A 21671-nucleotide genomic window follows, 5' to 3' on the forward strand; every position below is an offset into this window, starting at 1 on the left:
GCACAGTAGAGTAGTACTATTTACTTGCTACAAAATGCAGTTCACAAACCTATGAGTGAAAATCTCCCCATCCGCCTGTCCTATCTTTTCTATACATTAGTTGTAAATGTGGGAATGACAGAGAGAGTAGAAAAAAGCAGAATACTTACTACTTAATAGGAGGGGTTTATGGAGGAGTAAGGAGTTGATTAGAGAGAGCCAATGGGGATTTTAGAAAGGGACAGACACCCATCCACAAGAGATTAACCCCCAGATTCATCATTGTCCCGTTTTGCAAGTCCTTAATAGCGATTATTAAGGAATCGCTATTAAAGACTCGCAAAACGGGATTCATGTAGAAATCGCAATTTTATTTGCGAGTCCTACAGCTTCCTTATTAGCGATTAGCAAATAAGGATGCGCCTTCAAGGGTGCCAGGGGTGTCCAAAGGACACCCTGTAGCACCCCTGAAATGTAAATGTAGACTGATGTTGCGCACACACATGTCCAAAGGACATGTGTGTGTGTAACATACAACTTAGAAAAATGCGCTCGCAAAAATGCTTGATGAATCTACCTGATAGCCTATTGATAATCACAAACTATACTTCTAAAGTTACAATGTCCAAAAAGGGACCATTAGCAAAAGTAAATGTACTCAAGCTCTGGCCCATAGTAAGTCTAGTGCAACACATAGCCAACTACTGTTCCTGTAGCACCTGCCATAGACAGTAATGTGCACTGAAATTTAGACTAGAACCCCATAGGAAATAATAATCAAATTGATGAATGTATTTCGAAGTTTTAAAAAATATACAATAATTTAATGTTATATCAATGAAAAAAATATTATTTTATGATAGACATTTTATTAACTTTTTAAATGTAAAAATATATGTAACTTTCATATTTAAAAAATAGTTACATTATTTTAAATTGTGCTATACATACATTTTTGTAATTTTTAAAACACAATAAGTAAATATGAACATTTTACTGTGACTTTTTGTTAATAAATGAAATAATAAATTAATATAGTTATATTAATTGATGTATTAAAAATTGTGAAACCTTATGTATAGAATACATTGAACTAATATACTTTTTTAAAACTAATGTTACATTTACTTTTAAATTTTAAAAAGTTGTTAAAATGTATATTAGCATAATATTTTTTTTTATTACATATAATTTACTAACATTCATTTGACCATTATTTTAAATTTTAAGTCCCTGCATCCGTTATTTTCTATGACAGGTTATTGCTGTAACAAAGGATGGCTATGTGTGGTACTGGGCTTATTTCAGGGCTGAGTTGATCTGTTTTGGATCCTTTTCAGCTGAAGTCACTTTACTACACTCCTTAAATTGGCTCCACTCACTGTTTCAGAGTGTGTATATATATATGTAAGGCTACACTTTGTAGTACATTTTCACTTGGAAATGGTAAATAGCCAAAGGCACATTTATTAAAAGTGTAAGAATAAATAAACATGTGTAGATTTATTCTCATGTAAATTGACCTTATTGAATAGGGCCCATAATCATTAACACTGTTTGCCACATTCAGTTATCTTATTTCCCATACATTCTATACAGAAACCAATCCTGTTGTTCATTTTTTCCCAAAACCAGTAGAATAGGCTTGAATGTGATGAGCAACAACTGTGAATTCAATGCATGCAGACAACATTTCTGAATGCCTGTTTTTACGTGGGTTGCCACAATTATGCCAGACCTATTGGCTTTACCAATGCTTGTTAATTATGTAGGAGTTCAGAAGACAGTTGCATTTGTGCAGATGTCTCTTCTGTGCTCAGCATATAGCCTAGTGCTACAGCGAGACTCAAACACTTTTAGTACTAAAAATATATATTTTTTAAATATGAATATGTCTCAGTAAATACCTGATTGAAAAGCGTTGCATGCTCTTTTAATCTGATACAACCGATATTACATTTCTCTCTCTACTTCATTTTACACAAAGCTGTTCTGTGATGTAAAAATGCAAAAGAGAGAGGCGCAGATGCCAGATTATTTTATAATATAAATTATTACACTGTAGGTGTCTCTCAAAGTGTCCTGTCCAATCTATAAATATTTTGGAGAGGAATCGTGTACCACCCTCAATGCTTAGCTTTTCCTCCCACAGTCAGATCCCATTATATTTTATACAGATCTTATTCGCACTCTTATTTCAGGCTGCATTTAATGTTTTCATTTCTGCCTGTTCTAGGGTCGAAATTTGGGAACTGGAGAAGTTGGCTGTTTCCCTTGTGATGCAGTTAAGCCTTGTCCTTGCGTAAGTAGTAATATGTCATTGTTTTCATCTCTGTAACTGTTGCCCTAAGAATCTTAAATAAATGAAGGTTGCCTGGTTCGCGTCAGGTTTCTTAATAATTCCGCCTTCAGGGAGTTATAATATTTCTGCAATGCTTCTGTGCACCTGCCTGCTCTGCTAAATGTGATTTTCAGATAACATCGTTATGCCTTGGAATATCTGAGCAGCGAATGTCCCATGGAAACACACAAGAAACAAATTGTACTTTGGGGAATTTAGCAAAGAAAATTGACTAGAGATTGTGATGGAAAAAATGTAGCCCTTTGTACTAAATCCACCGGGTAACGAGCCTTCTTCCTTCAGAGGAAGGCACCGCACGGCTTTACTGTTTCCCTCCTCAACCAATCCGTATTAAAGACCAATTTTACATTCTAACTTGTATGTAAAACATGTGAATTTCCATTTAGTCTCTCGCTTTCCGATGTGTATTTTAACCTGTCTAATCTGTCCTCTTAAACTCTGCTTCAAAGGAGGAGGTGTTATCACAATATTGAAAGGAGCACTGAAGCGATTTCTTATCGGGAAGGATACACAAACCATTTGTATTTACATATTTAAGGTGTAAATGAGTTCTCGTTCACCAATATGAAATACGTTTCCTTGTGTGGCATTCCTGCTTTGCATGAATCAGTCCTTTAGAATAGGATCTCAGTGGTGTGTAAAATGTAATCTACACATAGGATGCAACGCTTAATTTGTAAACTAGTAAGTGACGGTGCCCAAGGTTTTTCTTAGAAGCTCGCAGCTGGTGCTGATGTATGTTGGGATTGCAGTATATGCTGCGTAGAATTGATTCCACCTGACGCCTTCCATTTATATACAGTACCTGCCACTCTCTTGTAGTGACCTGGGAAAGAGGGCACCAGGACCCTGCATCCTAATGTAGGGAGGGGACAGCAACCGGACACCACTTCCGGTCAGGGAGTGGGAAGGGCATTCTGGGGAACGAGGGCACGGGGCCAGATGTGAATGTGGGCACAGCGAGACCAAGAAAAGTAATAAAGCGTTATCATCACCTACCTGTCTCCGCTTGATTCCTGACCAAGACACAACACCTATTTTACTCTTACAGGCTCTTTATCGTCTGTGCTTTTTCCCTTTGTCACTGTTCTTCCCTCTTTCTCTTCCTACCCCTCTCCTTCTTTTGAGTTTCCATGAGAAGTAATTGCTGGTCTTCAAAAATGAGTACCAGTGGGCCCCACCTTTATCCAACGGCGCAGATTAAGCACTGCGATAGCCAGGATACATGGTGGAGGTGGGGGTTCTTTCAACATATCTCCTTTCCTCATTCAAACCTGTTAATTAAACCCGCCCTCGACTCATGTATCTTCATGTTCTCTCTCTGCTCTTTAGAATAGTCTGCAGTATTTCATGCCTGCTTCAAAACTACAGAAAATATTGGGATTTTAGAGACAATGGGTCTTATGAACCATTATTAGGATCACAACTCTTAAAATATATTCTTAAATATCTGCCCGCTCTCTTCAAAATGTGATCTTTGCGTAAGTGGTTCATTGTCATTCACATATTTTATGCACTGGCACTACTCAGCTATGTCTTGGGTTGTCCCTCAAGGATATTGGATTCTGTTTTCTCGATTTTAGATGACACTCATGCCTGTTTCACCGAAACATCAGACAACGTGCCTTAAAGCTAGAGTGTTAAGGTAATAGAGGGGAGTGGTGCAGAGCCCAAATTTTGGGCTGAGGGAACATTGTTATTGCCTGCACACATGGCGTATTAGATAACTTGTAATATGCTCTCAGAATTTATAAAAGTGTCCTTCCAGGCACAAGTTCAGAGAGAGAAAAATCTGTACCCAGAGTCTTGAATGGAGTGGAAACTTCCTTAAGTAGTGATGTTTTGTTATGTTTCTACAGAGGGACAGGGCTAGTACACAGGGTTATACCAGACTGTAAATGAAATCTAGGACTAGCTTGCCCACGGTTTGTGCAATAAATTAAAGACTTCGAAGTCTGAAGATTGTTTAATAGTTTGATATGGTTTCTCACCCTATCTTGAAGCAAAGCTTGCGGGACATCGAGATAGGTGGGGCCATGCTGGGCTCCTTTTTGTCGAGCAGATGCCAATCTGTCTGGATGCCGCCATTTGCCTTCAACTGAAAAGCTCTAAAGTTTGGGGTTCACTAGGGCGCTCCCTTTAGTCCAACATTGCTTGATGTTGACATGTCTTCTCTGGCAGTCTTGGTAGAATCTTTTGGCATGTAGGTCGTCTCTTACGCTGACGACATGCAGATTCTCTTAACCTGGGATGGTAACATTTCTATCTTCCAGAACAGGTTTGAAGCATGTTTGTCAACTGTGTTTCAGTGGATATGCTGGAGTCATCTCCAGTGCAACACTAATAAAACAGAAGTCTTGTTTTTTGATTCCCCTCCCCCTCCTGGGGAAGTGAATTGTGGCCTATCTTAACTCCATCCGCTCCGACTCCTGCCACAGTAATTCAGAATCTCGAAGTTAAGTTTGACAACAAATTATCCTTCAAATCACAAGTGGACAGTGTGGTTGGAACATGCTATGGGCTTTTACAATGTTTGAGGACATTTTTGTTCCTGCTTCCCCCTCCTTATCAGAAGATGGTAGTCCATGCCCTTTTAATGTCTCTGCTTGACTATGCAAATGCTTTCTACTGGGGTCTCCTACTGTCCCAACTTAAGAGACTCCAATTGGTGCAGAGTGCCGCAAACAGGCTTCTGCTTAACATCCTGAAAAACAACTCAATATATGACCATCTTAAGGAATTGCACAGGCTGCCAATTCACGAGAGAGTGATTTTTAAGGGACTAGTGCTGGCCAATAGAGCCTTTTGTGGTTCAGGTCCCAGCTTTCCAACCAAGAGACTCTCATATTATCATCCGCCCAGAACTCTGCGCTCCTCAGATGCACTGTTGGCGGTAGGACGAAAAAGTAAGAGGAAGAAATGGGGAGGTACGTCCTTCTCTGCACTGGGGTATACAGCCTTTACAACGAAACTTTTACAACGAACTACCATTACAACACAACTTTTACAACGCAAACCATTACAACGCATAGCGCTGGGGGGCGCTCTAGGATAGGGAATAGGTTTAATGTACTATCCAACACCTTCCCTACTATCCACGGGGACTGGAGTTGGAATAGTAAATTAAACTATTCACTATCCAGCCCCCAAAAGCATTATGCGTTGTAATGGTATGCGTTGTAAAACTTGCGATGTAAAGGTAGGCGTTGTAAAAGTATGCGTTGTAACGTCATACATCCCTGCACTGGCCGCCTCGGGCTGAAATGCCATTCCCTGTACCCGAGTACTGCTAGGGATGAAGGTTTCTTGAAGCATAGTTTAAAAAGCTGGTTGTTTAATTGTACCTTTTAATCTATAATTTAGTTATTGGAACAGTGGTTGACTAGCCTTTAGCGCCGGGCACTCTACAGAGTAACCATGCACACTATAAATACTATTTGATTTGATTTGATAGTGGCCCAGTTCAACGTAATCAGAGTTGAGCTGTTGTAATCAGGGTGTTTCATTCTTTGTACTGGGAAAGATACATAGTTCTGAGCTCTCTAAAGCTTCAGGTTTACCTTGGTTGAAGAGATCCAACTGGAGCTGTTCAGCAATCAATTAATGAAATCTAAAGATAAAAAGTAGGTCTTAGAAAACACTCATTAATACAGCATTACTCTTGTGTTACAAACGATAGAATAGTGCAAAAATATACTGCTTAGATTCTCATTGTTTGTGTTGGAGGTTAGAGTGAGCCCAGAGTGTGGTCGTTAATCTAAAAATAGGGTACCTGTATCAACAATTTTAACAGAACTATGAAAACATATGGGTTCCTCTTGCAACCAACACCTGAAGCATCACTAAATAAAACTCCACCATAACAAGAGAAAGCTCTTTTCATATGAACTTGACACACTGATCAATTGATTACTGAGTTCCAATGTAGTCTTTTCTTTTGTAATTATTCATCTGTGTTACAATAGTCTACCCATGTAGATTATTATTGCAACACAGATGAATAATTTCAGTTTACCATAGCTCTGCTCCACAACAGTAACAGCCAGGATGAGAGCTGAGGAGCTATCCCCAAATTGAGTCAGAAGAGAGAGTTAGAATAGAGAACAGGTTAGATGGTTTAAGGTGAAGTAATTGATCCCTCCCTGAAGGTAGATGTTTGAGATGCAGAAGTATGGGCATTTGAAAAGTGAGAGAATTGACCACTGAGTTATAATACACTCCTTTCTTTTGTAATTCTCAGTCACACTATCTAGTTGCTTGCTTCTGAAGATGTCTTCCTATTTTTAAACAGATCTTCCTGTAAATGGTTTTGCCTAGTCTTTGGTTCTTTCAGCTTCTCCAATGTATGTCCAAAATGTAAATGTCTTACCCATGTGCTCATTCATGTTGTTAATTATGTTAGTTCATGCTTCCTATTGAGTATAAAGGCCAACTGACTTTTATACATTTATTAGACTTTAGAGGAAAAATAAAGTGAACACATATATTTGAATACTTAATGAAAGTAAGCTTCCATACCTACTTTCTCGTGTTTCTCATATTAGTGTCCAGTTTTAGTATGAAGGATAAGTGCCAGAATTGGTTCTCCTCAACCTCTTAATTTGTGACACTTGTGTCCAGAACCAGGTGTAACTTTTAAGTAGACCTATTTTCATTTAGCCATGATGGCGTTAATGTTAAAAGAATTTAAAATATTCTGTAGTTTGGATTCTACACTATGCCCAAACCCTTAGTACCTTGCTATCCCCTTTTGTGTTTAGGTAGGCCTCTTCTACCTTGTAACTGCACCCAGAATCTTGTGTTCATTTCTCCCTGGTTAACAAATAGCCTTTTTCTGCACATTGGGACTCTGTTTTGGGTGGTGTTCCTGTTTCAGTGCCTTGTACGATGCCCCAAATCTGGTGTAGCCATTCATTCTATTTCAGATAATGTTACTTCTAGTAGCTTGCATCATGAACAGTTTGCTAGAAATGTTATGCTGGTCTGGCTATTTAGTAAAGCTCCATCCAGAAATATTGAATGAGCCTTCATATGGTGGCATAGAAAAACCAAGTATCTCAAGGGTGTTCCCATTTCGGCTGTAGGAATTAATGAAATGGATGATACTCTACTAAATAAATTCATCCTGTGGTTACAGGTATTCAGTGGTTGTAAATCAATATTAAGGGACAACATTATATCAGTTGAAATACAGATGTGGCAAAAGGGTAATAGAGAGATTCTAAGAAAGGAGTGCACGATCCAGAGGATGTTTTAAAAAAAGAAAAGCTTATTGTTAATAACAAATAACAATGCATGCCAGATTATAGAGAAATATGAAACAAAATAATAATTTGAGGTCGAAGTAAAGGATACATGCATATTCAACATTGTGGCAGGCGGTGCGGTGAGCAGCACCTGCCACAGTGTAGAAAATACATGGCGCGTATTGGCATGCATAACATGACAGGCACCACAAGGTGCCTGCCACCGTGTGTATGCCAATGTAGGGGGTACCAGGGGTACCCCCCAAATTCAGCCCCCCATGCTCCCGGGGTCCCCCAATGGGCCCCAAAGCGATTCCCGCATTCCTTTCCATGGCGGAGTCTCCGCCATAGAAAGGCATAACACCGCCCACTTCATAATGCCACCATATTATAGCCCTTTTCCGCCCGGTAGGCAATCATGACGATTGCCTACCGGCGGAAAAGCAGCAGAGGGTCTTTCTGTCTGACGCGGTACCCCCGGCCATGCTAATGTGACGGGGGGTAAAAGACTGTCCGGCGGGGTGTTTTGGTGGGTGAATTGCCACCGCCGGTCAGGCGGTTGCAATCCGCCCGCCATTTAATGGGTCCCTTAGTTTGGTTCACTGCAGGATGATTCCTGAATGGTACACTTGGAGGCTTGAAAATGGACTAATTGAGTAGACCGCTGACAGAAACCCAAGGCTTCTAAGGGTATGACACTCCTGTTGACAGAAAAAGCTAATTTTGCCAAAGAATATATTTAATGGCTAGGAAGACTACAAGAATAGGACAAGTCAATACCTTTAACACTTCACCAGAAACAGTGGGACCTCCTCTGCAATAATGGCTGATCTCTTTGAAAGTCTGGCCACTGGAACCCTGTGCCAGCCATATGAAAGCTTGCTTGACCCATGCAAGATCAGTTTTCAAAATGTCCCTGGCATTGAAACCTGATCGCCCTAATTCATGAAAAGATGTTTTAACGTATTGTAGCCTTGGAATTTGGGCACATTATCTAAAAGCAGACAGTCCTGAAAATTGAGCCGGTGAAAATGCAATTCCACCTTGTGCTTTACAGAACACCACGGTAAAAGCAAACAAATAAAATCTGCAATTAAAGACATGCCCAGTTCTTTGTGAATAAATTTGGTGGGTAGTCCCTGGCCAGGGGCCAGTAGGTTTCTCAAAACAAAAATTTCAATCACCTGACCATGATCACTTTTAGCATACCCCAGATTTCCCAACCAAAGGTGGCATTGGAGCGCATTTAGCCTTGTATACATCTAATAAACATTGGGTGGCTTATTCCCAATGCATCTAGCAAAGTCATATAGCCACATGATGGCCATTTGTAGAACCTCTTCGTTTTTCGTAAGCAGCGGTTTCCAGCTGAGACCCAAGTTAAGTAACAGTCCCAGATAAGAAATATTTTCCACTCTAGTTAATCCCTTCACTGCGGGGTGTTTTCCCCCCACTGTGCGGGGGGAGGGGAGGGCGCGCGGCGCCACCATGCTTGTGACGAGCTCAGCTCGTCATGAGGCACAGTGGAGCTGCACTCATGACGAGCTGAGCTCGTCACAGCCACACCCATTTTGGAACGTTCAGCACAGCGGGGAAATTATCCCCGCGTGTGAACGTTCCAGGGGCCGTGACGAACTCAGCTCATCATGAGTGCAGCTCAACAGTGCCTCATGATGAGCTGAGCTCATCATGAGCACTCAACGGGTTAAAACATGACCCTCTGCTGAAAGATTGCAACATTTTGTATCCTTGGGGCTTACCATCTTAAAATGTGATTTCTTAAAATGAGTGGATTAATCCAAACTGTTCATAAAATGGATAACTGTGTGTAAAATTCATTGGAGGCTGCTAGCTCTACGAGCAATCACAATTGCATCATAAGTATATAAAAGTACTGGATTTGCTCTTCCACCAACTCTGGGGACCTCTGAGCTGATGTGTATAAGCACAGCCACTGTGTAGGTCTCTCATAAAGGAGACAAGTGTCTGATCCACCTCTGAGGATCCCAGCTCAGTCTAGAGCTTATCTCTGTTAACACAGTCAAAAGATGAGCTGAGGTCCATAAAGGACAAGTGGACACAACCCCCTCTAGCCCTGGTGTATTTAGATGTCAGGAGATGCAGGTTTAACTTCTGCCCGACTGTACCTCTCCCAGGTCTAAATCCATTTTGCAAGTCGGAAAGGATTTCCTTCTCATTAGCTCAGGTGGTGAGTCTCTACAGATCACTTTCTCTATAATCTTCACTTCATTGTCGACCAGAGAAATAGGTCTATAACATGCGGGAACTGCTCTGTCTCCTTTATAGATTATAGGGACTATTACTGAATACTTCCAGGCCTCTGGATGCGGACCTCGGATGTCTTCATTTATGTGAAGAGTTAAAACAGAGACCCAGAGAACCACTAGTGATTTTAACAAATCACCAGGGACCCCATTGGCACAGGGTGCCTTACCCTGGGGTAAAGATAAAATTGCCTCTTTTACTTCTGGCCAGTAAATAGTGAGCATATCAGTATTGTTGATAGGGTAGGGGAAAGACTCAGATCCCTCACAATCGTAGACTGCTGCGAAATAGTTTACCAAGGCCTCAGCGGGACAGACATTGCCTGGTCTGGTAGTCGTTCTCCCTTAAAGAAGGAGTGATTCAGGACCCTCCAAAACTTGGTACTTTATTTTAATGTTTTAGCCACTACCATCTCACTCCACAAACCATTCTTAAGCTGCAGCTTCCTATTAGCAACAGCTGCATTATATGCTGAAGTACACCTTTTAACCTTGCCTCTATCTTGTTGGTACTTTTGAGTGATATAAAGAGCTCCTTATTTGCCCTCGTGCAATTTGTATCAAACCACCTACAGGGTTTAGGTTGGCCTGCTGATCCTGGGTTAGTAAGTGTCTGATTTATATACTTGCAGATGGAGTTTTAAGAATGTGGTCATCTAAGGCCTCATCATCAAGGCAGGTTCTAAACTCCTCATAACATGACAACTACATATTAGCATTGAATTCACCAGGAAAAATATCTCCACATTTGATCCTATGCCCTCTACCTTTGGTGGTCACTAGGGTTTCATAAAGATTGATTATGCCCCAGGATGTTTTCTCTGATGCAAAATTAGAGATCAGGAGATTGTGGTCACTGTTATGGTTCCATTCAGAAGAAAAAAGTCCCCTCGATCAAAGATATAATCAATTGTGGTCCCCGCTCCAGGGCCCTTAAAGGTAGGACAACCTTCGGCCCTTAAGTGGTTGTGTGGAAAGTAGGTTAAATAAGTTAAAATTAGCAGCCAGATTATTTAGGATATTCCCTTGAGTGGAATGCTTAACATGAACCTGTTCCATACGTAAATTAAAGTCCCCAGACACAATCAGCCCGATCTTTTGAGTGGGAGGAGAGAGGAAGAAAGCTTTTAAAACTTGACCACTTCCTCCAAAGTTTCTGAATTATCTTTCCCATGAATAGTATTAAAGATGTTAATGCATAGACTAGTTAGATGATGGTCAAAATTCAATAGGACAGAATATAGGGGAGGTTGGTGGGAATCATCTTGAGGTTGCAGACCAGACCTAATTTCACAAGTGTAACTAGGCCCCTTCTAACTCAGACACTTGGGGATGCAATGCCCTTTATACTAAAGGACACATATCCTTCTAGACAGAGTTCCCACATCTCCTGTAGATTAATGATGTCTTGGGATTTAAAGGAACATATTCATTTATGGTCCCCTGATTTACCCTGAACCCCTGCTGTACTCCAGCCCAGAACGTTCAGCCTTCTACATGTCCTGCTAGTATTCGTGCTCGCCAGGGCGGGGTCATCCATTCAGGTCCCAGTCAATCGTCTGCATTCAGCCCTGTTAGAAATGGATGTCTCTAGTTGGCAGAGGAAGGTACCTTTGTCCAAATAGGGACCCTTGCTTCTAGTCAGGGTGAGGGGGATACACACTTTAGATGGATCACTGACAGAATATCTACAGTCAGGATATCGAGGTACAAAAATATTGACGCAAAAATATCGATGTCCAGAATATTGAAGTCCTATCTACATAATGATAAGTACAAAAATATCGAAAATGTTGTTGTTAAAAATATCATTGTTACAAATATTGTTTTTTTCTAATGTTTAAAAAATAATATAAAATAAAATAAATAATTCATATAATTAAAAAAACTGTTAAAATTATTAGAAAATGTTTAAATTATAAGTAATACATATAATGTAAAAATAAATTAAACATATATATGTATAAAATATATATATATATATATACTTAATAATAGTTATAAATAATTATTGTAATAACTTATAAATTGTTAAAAGCATACTAAAAATTATAAATACATATATATACACATACACCAATAATAGACATTAAAAACAAAAATCATATATAACAAATTAAAATGATACTTTTTTAAAAATATTTTTTAAAATACATTTTACACTACAGTAACTAAAACAGTAGAGAAAATATTGAATAGCGGAGGGGACACAATTACTATTCCTACTCCAGAGAGTGCAACAGTAGGGAAAGTGTTGGATAGCGTAGGGGTAAAAATTACTATTCCTACTCCAGAGAGTGCAACAGTAAGGAAAGTGTTGGATAGCGTAGGGGTAAAAATTACTATTCCCACTCCAGTGAGTGTAACCGTAGGGAAAGTGCTGGATTGCGTAGGGGTAAAAAATACTATTCCCATTCCAGAGAGTGCAACAGTAGGGAAAGTGTTGGATAGCATAGGGATAAAAATTACTATTCCGACGCTAGTGAGTGCAACAGTAGAGAAACTTTTGGATAGCGGAGGAGTACAAATTACTATTCCCACTATAGTGCGGGCAACAGTAGGGAAAGTATTGGGTAGCGGAGATCTACAAATTACTATTCCAACTCCAGAGAGTACAAGAGTAGGGAAAGAGTTGGATAGTGTAGGGGTAAAAATTACTATTCCCACTCCTGAGAGTGCAACAGTAGGCAAAGTGTTGGATTGCAGAGGGCTAAAAATTACTATTCCCACTCCATTGAGTGCAACAGTAGGGAAACTGTTGGATAGCGTAGGTGTAAAAATTACTGTTCCCACTCCAGTGAGTGAAACAGTAGGGAAAGTGTTGGATTGCCGAGGGGTAAATATTACTATTCCCACTCCAGTGAGTGCAACAGTAGGGAAAGTGTTGCATAGCGTAGGAATAAAAATAACTATTCCCACTTCAGTGAATGCAACAGTAGGGAAAATGTTGGAGAGCAGAGGGTTAACATTAACATACTTATAAATAAATAATTATTAAAACTAAATAAATAACCAATTAATAAGTATTTAACAATACATTATTAATAAATACTCATAAATAAATATTAATAATTACTTATTTATAATTAAATTACTTCCCACCCTATACCCCTATAAACCCTGTACGTGTTTGTTTGAATAGTGTTTATTTGTCAGGTCAAATGTCTTATTTTCATGACCACGTCAGGATACAGTGCATCTCGGCACCGAGCGACATGGGGCTAGAAACCGGGAACAGCTCCAGGTGTGCACGGCTCAGCAGGCAGGCAAAGCCTCTCTTCCCACCACCGCTGACCCCATACAGTCCCTAAGGTATAAGGGGCACACGTTTGATTAAAGTCCGTGTATAGTGATCCCCTGTGAATCAAAATGGTGGACAGAGTGTTTCTTTTTTCTCCTGCAGGAAATGGCGGGCAGATGAGGTCACTCTGCATCTTGCTTATGGTCGAATCAATCCTCATGTCCACATCGTCATCTGAGGTCCGGTGATGACATTTTTCATATTCAGATTTGCGCCGGAATGAGCATCGCCACACTACGAGATATATCGCCTGGCACTAAGATGACAGCATAGTGCACCAGAAGGAAGATTTCTTTGTCTCATGGGGTGATTCATTATGTCTCTACCTTGTACGCCGACCGCAGTCACCAAATCGGAGCAGCAGTTTCAGCGAGTACTGGACCGGAGGAGCGCAGTTGGTATCTGATGAGGTTGGGGTTCTGAATTATCTCTCCTCCATTAGCTCTTCGATTGGGGCGGGAAAGCCCACAAAGGAATGTTTGATGCTACTGCATTGGCTTCCACTCTGCACCCTGCTTCCTGGTGGCTGTGGCCTACTGGAATCATTATCGTGCCACGTCATGTTCCACCCGCACTTACCACGTCTTGGTCCACATTAACTTCATCCTGAACGTCCTGGAGAACTTAGCCTGCTCCCTCTGACATACGTGTCCTTTACAGAGACCCTACGGTCCACGAGTTGGCCTTCATTGGGTTCATGATCTTCTCCGTCAGCCTCATGATTCTGAGCTATCTCCCCTGGATGATGACTGGGTTAAACACTGTTATTTCTGAGCATCATCCTCTGCACCCAAGAACTTAATATGAAGACATCGGGATTGCTGATGGGCAGCGTACTATAAACTTCTGTAAATTGTGAAAAATAATTTGAATTACTAACTGTGTGCTTCATGTCCTGGATGGCAAAGCTTCTGGAAAGGCCTGTGCTAGGTTTTTACCTTAGAGATGGGGAAATGATACCACTTCCCCTGGGATCACAGCTTACTGGACTTATGATGCAGCTTTGTCTCTTCTACCAGTTTGCATCCCCGTCAACCTCCCTCTCCTCTTTCCATGCTGTGTCTCTCACCCTCTCCTCCTCTTTCCCTCCTTCATTTTGCCTGCTTTTTCCCTTACGTATATGTCCTTCTTGTTTGTCTCGACCTTACATGTAACTGTGTAACCTTTGTAACAATGTAACCTGCAACTATGGTCTGAATCTCATGTAAAGCGCATTGATACCTCCGGTTCTAGCCAGCGCTTTATAAAACCTTTAAAATTAATAAATAAATAAAAATCCACAACCCGCTCCTAAAAAAACCGAACTAATAAAATAATGAATTAATTAAAAATAATAATAACCAATAATAATTCATTAATGATAAAATAATTATAAATACTAATAAATAAAAATTCAATTGTCCTTTTTGATAATTAAATTACTTCCCACCCTATTTCACTATAAACTCACAACACACTATTAAAAAAATAACACAATTAATATCATTATCTACGAATTAATTTATATTAATTAATAAATAATTAAATAATATTCGATTAATTATAACTAATAATAAATTAATAATTATTTTTTCATAATTAAATTTCTTCCCACCTTATTCCCCTATAAAGCCACAACCCACTCCTATAAAAATAATACAATTAATATAATTATCTATTAATTAATTTATATTAATTAATAACCAATTAATAATTAATTCATAATAAATTAATTATAAATAATAATAAATAAAAAAGAATATTTGTTTTATAATTACATTACTTCCCACCCTATTTCCCAAGATGGTGATGTTGATTGGAGGATCTTTTTGAAAATACATGGAGGCCAGAGGTCCAAAAGGCAGCTTTTAATAGGTCTTCAAATTGAGATGTTGTAATTTCTTGAAAGGCTCATATAGTTGGAACATATTTATCTGATGTGATTGTTCTTTGCTGTGTAGGAATTGATTCTATTTATTGTTAGATACGAATCCATTGTGGCTGCTTTGTTTAGACAATGTATTGCATTGCTAGTTTATGCAGAAGTCTTGGAAAGTGGAGTAGAAGTTTGACAATGGTCTGAATTGCGAAATTCCAATAAAATGTTATGGAGTTGGAGGACAATTTTATGGCTTGGACATTTAGCAAAAGGACTTCATTCATCCAAGGGGCCTTCTTCTATCTTTTGAGTGTTTCATAGTTGTTTTTCCGATTAATATGTCAAATGTTGACAACATAAATGCATAGAGCTTTTCCACTCAGGCTATTGTTTCCACAAGAATATCGTATGTTAGGTGTGATTATAACTCCTGCATATTTAGTTTATTCCATTGTCTATGTGTTGTAATGGGTTGCTGGTTTATTTGGGATCTTGAGTGAAAGTTGAGGGGATGATTGGTCTAAGCAACAGGTGAGTTTTGTTGAAAAGTATTTAGTTCCAGATTACCACAAATAACATTGTATGTATGGCCTACTATGTGGGTATGTCCAAAGACGATCTGCTGTACGTTGTGTGTATTTAGATATAATGTGATAGCATTTCTTAGCGACTTAATTGGTTTATCAAATCAGATGTTTATGTCACCAAATATAGCAATATTGAACAGTTTTGGCGATAGATCGGAGACTGTGTGCAAGAAAGCATCAGTAAAAGCAGCTTTGTTGGGGGGAGCTCTGTAGCGTAAGAGGAAGTTGCATGTGAAAGTGGGGCTGGGTTGGCATCTAGCTAAAAGGACATCACAACGTTGTCTAGTTACGTCTTCCACCTTGAATCCCTGCCCATTCGCAAATGAGTTACCACCAACTTTCAATTGGCTGTGAATTGCGAATGTTTTACGACCACATTACTATACTGTGATTTATAATAATATGCTTGTGCGTCAACAATTGTAAATACTCCTCTAAGTTTGGTTCACTTATTTTAGTTAAATGACACTTAGGGCCCCCTTAGGATGGCGGGCAGATCGCCCCCGCCGGGCCGCCGGTAGTCACAGCCGGCCCGGCGGGGGCAATCTGCCCGCTATCCGTGCAGAAATGACCCCCCGACATATTACGATTGCTGCGTGGTCCACAGCAGACGGAAAGACAGTCCGCCGCTTTCCCGCCTGGTCAACATGTCGACCGGGCAGAAAAGGGTTCAATAGGGTGGCGGTGTCTGAAAGACACCCCCAGCCATATTAGAATGTGGGTTTTGAAATGCCTTTCCATGGTGGCGTTGCCGCCACGGAAAGGCATGCAGAGTCTGCTTGGGGGGCCCGCTGCGGGAACCCAGGGACTCCGGGGGGTGGAGGGTGCACATGGGGGGTACCATAGTACCCCCCTGCAGTTCCATGCACAACATGCCTTCCTGGCATTGTGGCAGGCGGTGCTGAGTGCACCACCCGCCACAATGTTAGGAATGCAGAATGCGCTCGCCACTGTGGCGAGCGCATCCTAAGGGCACCCACGGGACCCCCGCCCTTATGGTGGGTGGTCCCTTTTTACGACGGGATGGCGGGCAGACAAAGTCCGCCCGCATCCTAATGTTCCCCTTAATCTTTATGTATAACTTCCTGGACAGAAAAGCATGTAAATATTCACTAGTGAGTAAAATAAAATATGAGGATGGAAGTATTGTGAATGTATAAGAAGATAGTGGCGATAGTCTCAAGTAGGAATGAAAGAAGGAGCGTGCCTAAAGGCGAACTGGGGAATGGATGAAGCCGGAGCCTGTTAGGTGAGGGTGAGTGAGCAAGGAAATGAAAAATGTAAACCATTAGAGCTCCTGACTGAAAGCGCAGAAAGGTGAAAAACACATCTCCACGCATGCGGGAGAACAAAAAGCAAGAGGTGAAAAAGCACCCACGGTGAACAGTGTACTTGCCGATGGACGGAGAAACACCCTGCGCGTAAGGAAAGTAGCCATCCTCTTCATGCAGTAAAACCAGCGAGAAAGAAAGGCACAACTTTACGTAAAAGGGACCAGGCACAGAGAAAGGACAATAAGGTGTACTTCAATTGAAAGAGGTTAACTGCCGAAGCAAGCTGCGAGGAAGAAACAAACGACTAGGGTTATACTTCAGAAGAGTTTCATCTGTATTTCTTCCTATTGGCTTTGCCATTGCTTGCCCTTCTCATGTTGGGCCATAAAGTCCATGCAACCAAATGTGTTTAAATATAAGGTAAAGTGAAGTCACTGGATTTGAGTCTGTTTAAAATGAAGCTTTTAATGAAAATGTGCATTGTTATTTGTTTTCAATAATTTATTGACCTATGCTTTGTAACACTCATTGCAATGATCACATTTTAATTTTTATATCTTGATCTTCTGCTGTCATAAAAATATACTTTATTGATCCATTTGTGATTGTGTTTTCTAATTTATTTCACTTTATAGGTGCCAAAACCTGCAGATTACTCAGGACAGCCATGGTAAGTTGTAGAAGGCTCTCAGAACAGATTACTTATTTATTTCAAATTTACAACGCCTTGTCACCCCTCAGTGTTTAAATTTACCGGGTGTGGTAAACACGTCTTCTCTTTTCGCCCCACCCAGAACCATGTGCTTAGAGTCCATCTCTACTTGCACAGTTTCCAAGCAATAGAGTAGTTTCCAATGTATCATTCTCCCTGAAGAATCATTTATTCTTTGATTTTATCACTCTTTCTTACCACATTTAGCAACGTAATTTGACCTTCAATGAAACCACTCACTCGCAAGCATTTTCTCCCTTCATTCACTTTGAGACAGGTAAGAACTTTGGGAACCTCATGCCCAAGCGGATGCCCAACTACAAACCATCAAGGTTAGGACAGCAAGCCAGCTCCACCTGGCATTAGAGGCACTTCTAAGTGGGGGGTCTACAATATAAGAAAAATGTACTTGTACGATAGTTTACTGGATTTCCCTCTGTGACAGAATAAATGTAAAGTATTGTATTGTAGCACTTGCTTAGTATACTTATGTGATGCACTGAAGAGCTCAACCACCCGGAGAGCAAGCTGCACCTTGTGGGGAGTGTGGTTGGAAGGGTATTGTTTTTGTTTTTTCGCAACAAACCAGTTAGCCACTGTAGCTGACTGGCAAACCATAATACCCAGGCTATGGTTATGTGACCTTTCTGTCGCATCTTTTTCAGTCACTATTATTTACACTGTTTTTCAGTGGATGCCCGTGTAGATCCAGATTAAAAGGGTTAGGCTTAATAAACACTTCGAACAGTTGTATATATTCAAGAGGACAAATACAGCATTCTGAAAGAGCAATGTATGGTAATTCTTAACTGTGTGCCTCACTATACAGTGCAAAGCTTATCTGTCTTCCTTGAACTTCGTTTTTGGGGTACTTCTGAAATTTTTCTTCTACATACATTAGAAGAATAATGTTAAAAGAATGAAGTATGGGTGTTCATGCGATGCAATGTTTGCACCATTCCTGAAGCAATAAAACATAGAAGCAATCAGTGTGCTACATTTAACTGGCGACATTATCGTCTTTTCCAAGAGGGGTGTACAGATAAAACCCCTTTACAACTGACACAGTAATTCCAATGCAGTTAAAGTGACCAACTGCATCAAGCTTCATAAGTATTGTAGAAATACCTCATAACATTGTTTAGGCAGCAAAAAGCAGACAAAATCTTTGGGTCTCAAATGGGCTGAAATGGAGAATAATTGAGGCAATACCAATATTCTTAAATTCTTAGTGCCTAACTTACAAATTGGGATGTGTGAAAAAGTGACTTATTATTTGGGATAAATGGTAGTCCACCACAAGTAATAAAGTTACAAACGTGTTAGGTCTATTCAAAGATTTCAGAAATGTAAAACTGAGCTCAAGCCCTACTAGTTGTGGCACAGAGCAGCTTAACTTAGTGAAAATCTGTAACGCATTTAGAAGTTCCGAAAACAGTTAAAAGGTCATACACACAACCTAATAAAAATATCACTCCAATTTAGACAAATAGAGAACAGTTTTATTAACAAAATGACACTAAAACCACACAATCTAATAAGGGGAGCCAGAGGTATGAATTTTATAAACACTTAAGGAAAAATAACATCAAAAAGTGTAAACTATCCATGCTAGTCAATGGTCAAAGTAGACCGGGACCTATGTGTGGTTTGAGGCCTACTGAGATGGATCACAGGTCAGATACACCAACCAGGCTTGACCAAATCCGAGGTTATACCTTTTTTCTGAAAATCAAAACCCTTCAGCAGGTCAAGCCAGCAGGCTGTATTTGATGTTGAGTTCCATGGGGCCAGATACATTTTCTCCAAGGGTTTGCTGATTTGATTGTGTTGCTGCAGAGAAGCTTTTAGCAAGAGAAACCTGTTTTCTTATCCCAGTGTGGGTGTGCCTTTGTTGGAGATGCTGAGGTGATTGGTCCCATCATCTGAAGGTCTGTAAATCCAAAACATTTTCCAAGGCTCTGGTTTTCTGAGGTAGTAGGAAAAGTCAAGTTAGACAAAGCCATGGGTGCAAGGACCTTAGCAATTGGAGGCCAAGGCTTCTGCAGGAAACGTCACCAGCAAAGGCCATGTTAGGTTAGGTCAGGTCTAGTTGATTCTGGCCAGCTGGACGCTGCAGGGAAAAGGCCTCTGCAGCTTGTTGTGGCCCTGTAGTTATACCGGAGGTCAGCCAACTGACTTTTGGAGTTCACCTCTTTCTCCAGGGCAATAGGAAAAAGTTCTTGTTCTTCAGGGCCCCTCTCAGGTCACAGACAGCAGGCCCACTTCTCTTTTGTTTTCCTTACACCAGTTAATCCGTGGGGGTGACTCCGAGGCTCCTCCCTAATAAATGGGGTAGAAGTTCCTAGGAGTAACCCTATCAACGTTTTCAGTAGTTCCTGTTAGCCCTAATACAAACAATCACACAGAGCCGCTCACTCTTAAAATATAAGATGAGGAACCATCTCATCTCCCCATGTTTAAAACGTGTGTGCCTACACAGATGTGTGGCCAGGGAATTAGTACCCTCCACTCAGAGCACTGCATACTAGTTCTGGGGCAGCTTTCCCCCAACTGGGTTTGGTTTCAGTCTGATAGGGAAGACAAAGGCTCGGGCCTTTCCAGATGTCACCTAATTTCTGCTTGTGACAAGGAAAGGCCCATTAAAGTAAAGTTTTTTCCTGGGTCCACCCGACGTGGTCATACTGCCAGAGGAAGAGAATACAACTCCCACACTCAAGCAATTGTCTCTGCTCCCTAGGGTTAATCACTCATTGGGCTACTGGCGGTGAACTTATACAAATTAGTTTCCAAGAGCTTCAGACAGCAAAAAGGGTAACTTTCTAATAGTTACTTTTCCTTAATATTTATAAAAAATCCGACTTCACCTTTGAGTTGGGCTTTTAATAAATATTAGAATGAGTGATTAAATCATATTTCTAGCTGGTCTCAATCTAGAGATAGCAGAATTATTAGTTCATTCCTATTCACATTGTTCTCAATGGACCAGCCAAAGCCTTCTTACAGTGAAAATAGCTTTTGGATGCTAATTACTATAAGAACATGTTGACTTTACAATTCTAAATGTCCTACTTTTAAATACCATGCACCCAGCCTTGTGGGCTGCATGGCCTACATAGAAGTGACTTTTTAATATTTTTGAAGGAAGGTCTTCTTTTGTTCAAAAGGTTTATTTTGACATGTTGGGCTATAGTCCACAGTCAGGCTACAGTGGTAGCTTTTTATGACAAGGGTATATTTACGCACCATATACTTTGGCCTTATGTAAAATTTAAATAAAGCTGTTAGCGATTAGTCAATTTCTGCATGTTTTAGGGGCCAGAACACATATGCTGGGCAATAGGCATTAGTGCCCTACTCCAGAGTTTAAAAACCAGCAATAAAATTCAGAAAAAATGGGGGTGCCGACGGGAAGAAGGGGAATATTCTCACAGGATGTTATTTTTCATCTTCAACTTGGTGATATCTGTAGTTGGGTTAATATCAGGTGCTAAATGTATATGTGCTTATCATACAAGTAGTAATGGGACTCAAAGTTGCGAATCATGAATATAAACTTATTATAATGTAGTACATTATTTCTTTTGTAGTTTATAACCTAATCATCCTGAATTGAATACTCAAAACATTGTCAAAATCAGTTTGTTAAGCATTTAGCAACATTTTAATTATGTTGTCTATAAAAAACACCATTGTGAGCATTACAGTTGCCTTTTGTATGATGTTCATTTCTTTATTAATTATTTGAAAGTTCAAGACGCACCTTTCAAGGTGGGCAAATGTTTGTTCCACCAAAATAAGGAAAGATAAGCAAGGCCTCCCTGCAAATAGTGGATGATATCTACTTATTGTACTTTGATATCACTGTGCCACCTAGACTTATGTACCTATTGAATTGGAAACATATAACACATGTTCATTTTAAGTTAGATATTTTTTGTGCCTGTATATCATTATTGGCCTATTATGCCTGGTTAATGGAAGTAAAATGCCTTCATGGTAAACTGATGTTGCAGACAGTAGATGGGGAACAAGATGCTTATTGGCAAGATGCAAACAAAAGCATA

General features: G+C 40.1%; 1 protein-coding gene across 1 annotated transcript in view; it reads left to right on the forward strand.

The window, feature by feature from the left end:
- The window catches only part of VAV3 (vav guanine nucleotide exchange factor 3), a 1314294-nt gene that overhangs the window by 1104270 nt on the left and 188353 nt on the right, over nucleotides 1-21671 (forward strand). Inside the window, exons 21-22 of the mRNA XM_078668453.1 lie at nucleotides 2216-2281; nucleotides 17528-17562. Coding sequence (XP_078524579.1) covers nucleotides 2216-2281; nucleotides 17528-17562 — 101 coding nt within the window. The remainder of the gene's footprint in view (nucleotides 1-2215; nucleotides 2282-17527; nucleotides 17563-21671) is intronic.

This window comes from Lissotriton helveticus, chromosome 1_2 (assembly GCF_964261635.1).
Source record: "Lissotriton helveticus chromosome 1_2, aLisHel1.1, whole genome shotgun sequence".
Classification (NCBI taxonomy): Eukaryota; Metazoa; Chordata; class Amphibia; order Caudata; family Salamandridae; genus Lissotriton; species Lissotriton helveticus.